Here is a 5,393-nt window from a genome sequence, read left to right as displayed (position 1 = left end):
GTGTGTGTGTGTGTGTGTGTGTGTGTGTGTGTGTGTGTGTGTGTGTGTGTGTGTGTGTGTGTGTGTGTGTGTGTGTGTGTGTGTGTGTGTGTGTGTGTGTGTGTGTGTGTGTGTGTGTGTGTGTGTGTGTGTGTGTGTGTGTGTGTGTGTGTGTGTGTGTGTGTGTGTGTGTGTCTGAATACTTTCAGGCACATCCGAATGTGAGTCATCGATTTCACGAAGGAGCATAGAAGACTCAAAAAGGATATGAGCAGACAAAATTATCCATCAAATCGAAAGTCACTGCACACCTGTGTTGCGACGATCAGTTGCGCCATGAAAACTAGGGTGTTCCCTAGAGCTGGATTAATGGCGGACCCTGGTTTACTGTACAGCACACTTGCCAGTCCGACGACAACTATTCCAAGAATTACTATAGAAAGACCGATGTAGTGTTTCAGAAATAGTGTCCTCTTGAGAAAGACAACCGAAAAGACAGCTGTGAAGAGAACCATAGCACCTCTGATCATTTGATACACACTTGCGGTTGTGTAGATCAGGCCTACGTTCATTATAGTGGTGGCGGAGAGATCACAAAGCGTGGGTAAAGCGAATGCCCACACAGGTACGAGTGGTTTGGCGTTTGGTCCTCCTTTAGGTACAATATCTGCAGCACTCGAACCAGAAATAGCCGAGTAGGATCCTCTACTTCCACTAGTAAGTTTCTGCTTGTTCTCAATGTATGCAGCACGCTTAGTTACGATCGTAAATACCACAAGACACAAGGACTCGCCCATAAACATGGTCAATGTCTGGAACCCAGGATGTTCGAATTTGTGTGTGGTACCGTCTGCTCCCACTGCGGATGTTTTGTCCTGCCAGGTTGTCATGATAGTATTGATAGTTCCTGTGATTAGCATGCCAATGGCAAGCAACGCATGCTTAAATTCCAGCATCTGGAGTCGATGTTGCAACGCCAATCTGCTACATGCGGAACACTGTACATGGCATAAGTCAATATGATGTATATATGTTTATATAAATGATATAAATTCTGTGTAAATTTAACTTGCGTTAATTAACTGACACCAACTGTGACAACAATCCTGACAGAATGACACACGTATGTACATATTCACACGATTTTTTGGGAACAGTTCGGTATGTTGGATATTTGATAAAAACTATGCTTTATCATACAAATGACATAAATGAAAGCCCTCTCTCTCTCTCTCTCTCTCTCTCTCATTTTTTTTTTAGAGTAAATAGTAGAAACTCTAAAATTCCCACACACAGCAAGTTGAAGAGAAGAGAAGTGCCAACTACTTCCAAGGCCCAAGAAGACTCCAAAGTCCAAGAAGTGTTAAGTTGTAGCAAGAGAAAACGCTATCTCAGTTCTTATGCGAAACAATTTTATTAATCAATCACATAGCCTTCAATTGAACAATCAATAAATTTAATAAAAAAAAGTAGCAATTTGATTGCTCTCTGACAAATAGATTGTTCATCCGCATTGTGCAGAAACTCGACCTGGATAGGTTCATTGAGTCGCATTCAGCATTATATGATCCAAAATATTGCAGGTCACAGATGTTTCACGATCACTTCGTATTGTTAAAAAAGATATTTACATCAAAATTGTCGTAGGTCCCTCTGTAGAGACTCTTCTTGGTCGAGACCGCAGTGGGGTGGAGACGTGAATATTTATTTATTTCCCTTTCTTCCCCCTTTTTTAAAAAAACAAACACAGATTAATTTATTGTACACTGCGTCATGTAGTGTACCTAGTCGAGAGAAAAAAACTGTGCTAGTAAAAAGAGTACCGTATGAGTAGGTGGGAAGTGTAGGTTGCACTAATTGAGGTGGTGCGTGTAGGTGGCTACATCCGTAGGTGGCGTGCGTAGGTGGCTCTATATATATATGGTGGTTTCAAGATTTCTCAACAACAAACACGACATAGCCCCCTCTAAAATAAAGTTAAAATATATTTTACAAACAAGCGGGCAGAAGCTAATAAATTTTGAACGGCTGGAATTATCGAGAGAGAAAATTATTGGTTCAAAAAAAAAAAATTTAAAACATAAACAGATGGATCCGATGGTGGTTCGCTTCAGTCAGTGTTTGATTTTCGAAATACTAACCTACACAAGTGTAAATAAATACAACTCTACATTCTACAAGCGCACAAGCCTTGCCAAGATGGAGTCAGGCAAGATTGAACACCGCCAATCTACCATCAGTATGGTTTTGGCAGATAAGGTAGCGTGTGCATCATGCTCATTTTTCTGCACGCGGTACCGACTTGAAACTCGATCGATCTTGATAAGTTGTCCTGCCTGGTAGACACTGTATTCCCGTGTTGGTTGGTCATCGTTTATATTCGTCCTCGGTATTTTAGTGGATAACTCACCATTCTATCATTTTTTTTTGCGAGTGCGATGAAGGATGGGGTGTTAATTTATTTATAACTCTCCGCTTCTCAGTTATGTTATAGAAGTTTACATCTTGCCTTGCACTTGCACGCTACCTGAAACAATACAAAAGACTCGCTTGTCAACTACTGTGAGATCTTGTAGTCATTGTAGCATCGTGCTTTGAATCTGTCTCGTCATCTACTTTCAGTATAATGGCAACTTATTTAGAACGTTTGAAAAGTGCACCCTAAGCACGTACAATTCTGAACAATTTCTACCTGCACAGGTGTTCATAAAACACACCAAGCACATGTTTGGTTTTATTGTACGTGTTTGATTTATTTAATACTGCGAGGTACCTCGGAAACAGTTAACGTAAAGAATGAACCATTCTCGCCTGCCACTAAAGTTTTTCACCCTAAATCGTCATAGGTGCTGATGGTTCTTATGTCTGCCTTCGCTGCGATTGTTGCTGCCGCTATTTTGGTGGGCATCTTCTCATAGTCGCTTACTTCAGATTTGACCGGACGAAATGGTGCCTCTAATCTTATCGTATCTGGCCTATATGTGGCACTCTTTGAATTTCCGGTAGATTCCCCACGAGATTGCGCTTAAAGAACTTCACTTGGGTCTCACGCTCGTTGAGTAGGGAGCGTGTCACGCTATATATATATATATATATATATATATATATATATATAGATGGATGGATGGATGGATACACTTGTTATGTTTGTTATGCATTTGTTATGCATACATTCATATTCTTCTATATATATATATATATATAACGAATGTCAGGCTGATACTCAAGTTCGACAGAGTCAGATACAGCTCAATATATAAGCGAATTGATGTCTTCCTTTGACGCCTCTGGTTTGGTATGCATAATTGTTTGACAGGCAATGTCGTCCGAGCCTCGTTTACAAACAATGTGGAAGCGCCATCACAGAATACCATCAACACAGAGATTTTAAAGCAAACATGGACATAAACCAAAACTGATTCATTTTTTGGTAACAGTCTTCGCATGGGCAACAATATGTTTACTTGGCAGCCTACTGAACGCGAGCAGTTTGTTTAATTCTGCATTAGTGAGACTGTTGAAATTTAGCACATAACATCAGTTATGACCGCAGCTTAGACGTTTCTAATTAATATTCGACGTATCGAGGCTATTCCGCACATTGAACACGCTGTGCTGTGTATGGGTAGTTTGTGGCTAGCAGTACCCAATTGCGTTTGTATAGACTACATATTGTCGTCATTATATGTTTAGAATTCCGTAGTATGTAAGAAAATTCTTACTTGTGTATACGGAAAACAACAGCACGTTATATTGTCTCCCATGATAATACTTTTATTATGAGACAAGGGGCTTGTCATTAAATTAACTATCTTAAACAGCTGTAACGTGCCCAACTTCTCTGTAACGTGCCCTCAAATCCAGAATCTGTGACCTATACCAACTGCTTAAGCATAGCGGACCGAAACAATCCAACAGTTCAATAATCAAACAAGATGAACGCACATGCAGGACACAAAGTGTTGTGACGCAGGTATCGTAGAGATCGATTTCGCGTCAGAAATGATATCATCGCACGTTGCATCAGGTCGCTTTATTATCCTCCCTCCGTATATGTAATTACATTCCAGAGTGACTGCCTGCTTGACTCAAAACTGCGTCATCGCTTTCCTGATCATTTAGATATGTGTTGTGTATGTACAGTACAGTATGATAAAATTTCAGAAATCGTATATATATTTTACTTTCAACTGGGGTGCTGAGGATTTTATAAGGATATATAGATTAAAAGTAAGCAATCGTCAAGGGCTGAAGAAGTGTTCAACGATGGAGTGTGAAGCATGCTGTAGATCCAGATTGGCGTTTATATGTCGCAGTTGTGTTGCGAACATGAGGAAGGCCAAAAAAATCGAATATAGGTATCCTTTTCCGTCTAGGCAAAATGTAAAATGAACCGACGTCTGATGTTGTGCTGTACTCGTACTTACTACGTATCTTATTGAGACAGGATGTCTTTTCAAATACCAAGGAAGACTTGCCTCATAATCGTAGGCTGAAATGATCAACCAGTACACATATATACCTGTATGCTAGCGTAAAAGGAGTTTATGGACAGAGATTATTTCTTTCTCCCTGTAGTCCAGCAGATCACCACTGATGCCACTGAGTACCCCACTGAGCACCACTGATGTTATGTGATGCGGGCTTTCTAGAGATTTAAGCCGTATACGACAGCTTGTTTGTAGCAATTTACGGATATGACAAAATTACAAGTCAAAGTACTTATCTCGCTACTTAATATCGATCGAATACAATCTTAGCTATGGATGTTTGTCATGCTTTCTAATTGGTGGTATCGGTCTACCTCGAAACAATAGAGAACATATGAGGAAAGCTGCCGAGAAGTCAGCACTGGCATCGTCTCTTTCTGCGCCTTGGTCGGCACTCATAGTATGTTCATTTTAAATAGTGGACGTAGACGGATTGTGTGCCCATCTCTTCTTAGTAAAACCACACAGATACATAGAAATCTACAATACATACCCAGGCGATCAGACATTTTATTCCTTACGGACATTAATCTCTCTAACTGATCGTGGCGTTATTCCTGTCTTATAACAGACCATACAAACTGAGCTGCAACAACGCTCGGCGCGTATACAATGTTTGAAATCTTTGATTGAAGAAAGTAGGCGTGCTCTGGCGAAAGAGAAGGTTGGTGCCAATATCTACTGGTTTCGTATATATATATATATATATATATATATATTTATATATATATTGTATATATATATATATATATATATATATTATAAATGTATAAACATATATATATGTGTGTGTGTGTGTGTGTGTGTGTGTGTGTGTATGGTATATATATATATATATATATATATATATATATAAATTTTAGTATATATATCTATATGTGTGTGTTTGTGTGTGTGTGTGTGTGTGTGTGTGTGTGTATTTGT

The 5,393-nt window shown here is 39.4% G+C and overlaps 1 protein-coding gene across 1 annotated transcript in view; it reads right to left on the bottom strand.

Annotated features, from left to right (window-relative positions):
• Positions 1-869, bottom strand: part of SARC_02017 (hypothetical protein) — a gene marked incomplete at its 5' end in the record, with an annotated part of 3,074 nt that extends 2,205 nt beyond the window's left edge. Inside the window, one exon of the mRNA XM_014304261.1 lies at positions 291-869. Within this exon, the coding sequence (XP_014159736.1) occupies positions 291-869 (579 nt within the window). The remainder of the gene's footprint in view (positions 1-290) is intronic.
• Between the last annotated feature and the right edge of the window lie 4,524 nt (positions 870-5,393).

The sequence above is a fragment of the Sphaeroforma arctica genome (genome assembly GCF_001186125.1).
Source record: "Sphaeroforma arctica JP610 unplaced genomic scaffold supercont1.86, whole genome shotgun sequence".
NCBI lineage: Eukaryota > Ichthyosporea > Ichthyophonida > Sphaeroforma > Sphaeroforma arctica.
Note: the sequence above shows the minus strand (reverse complement) of the source record. Positions and strands in the feature narration are given on the sequence as shown.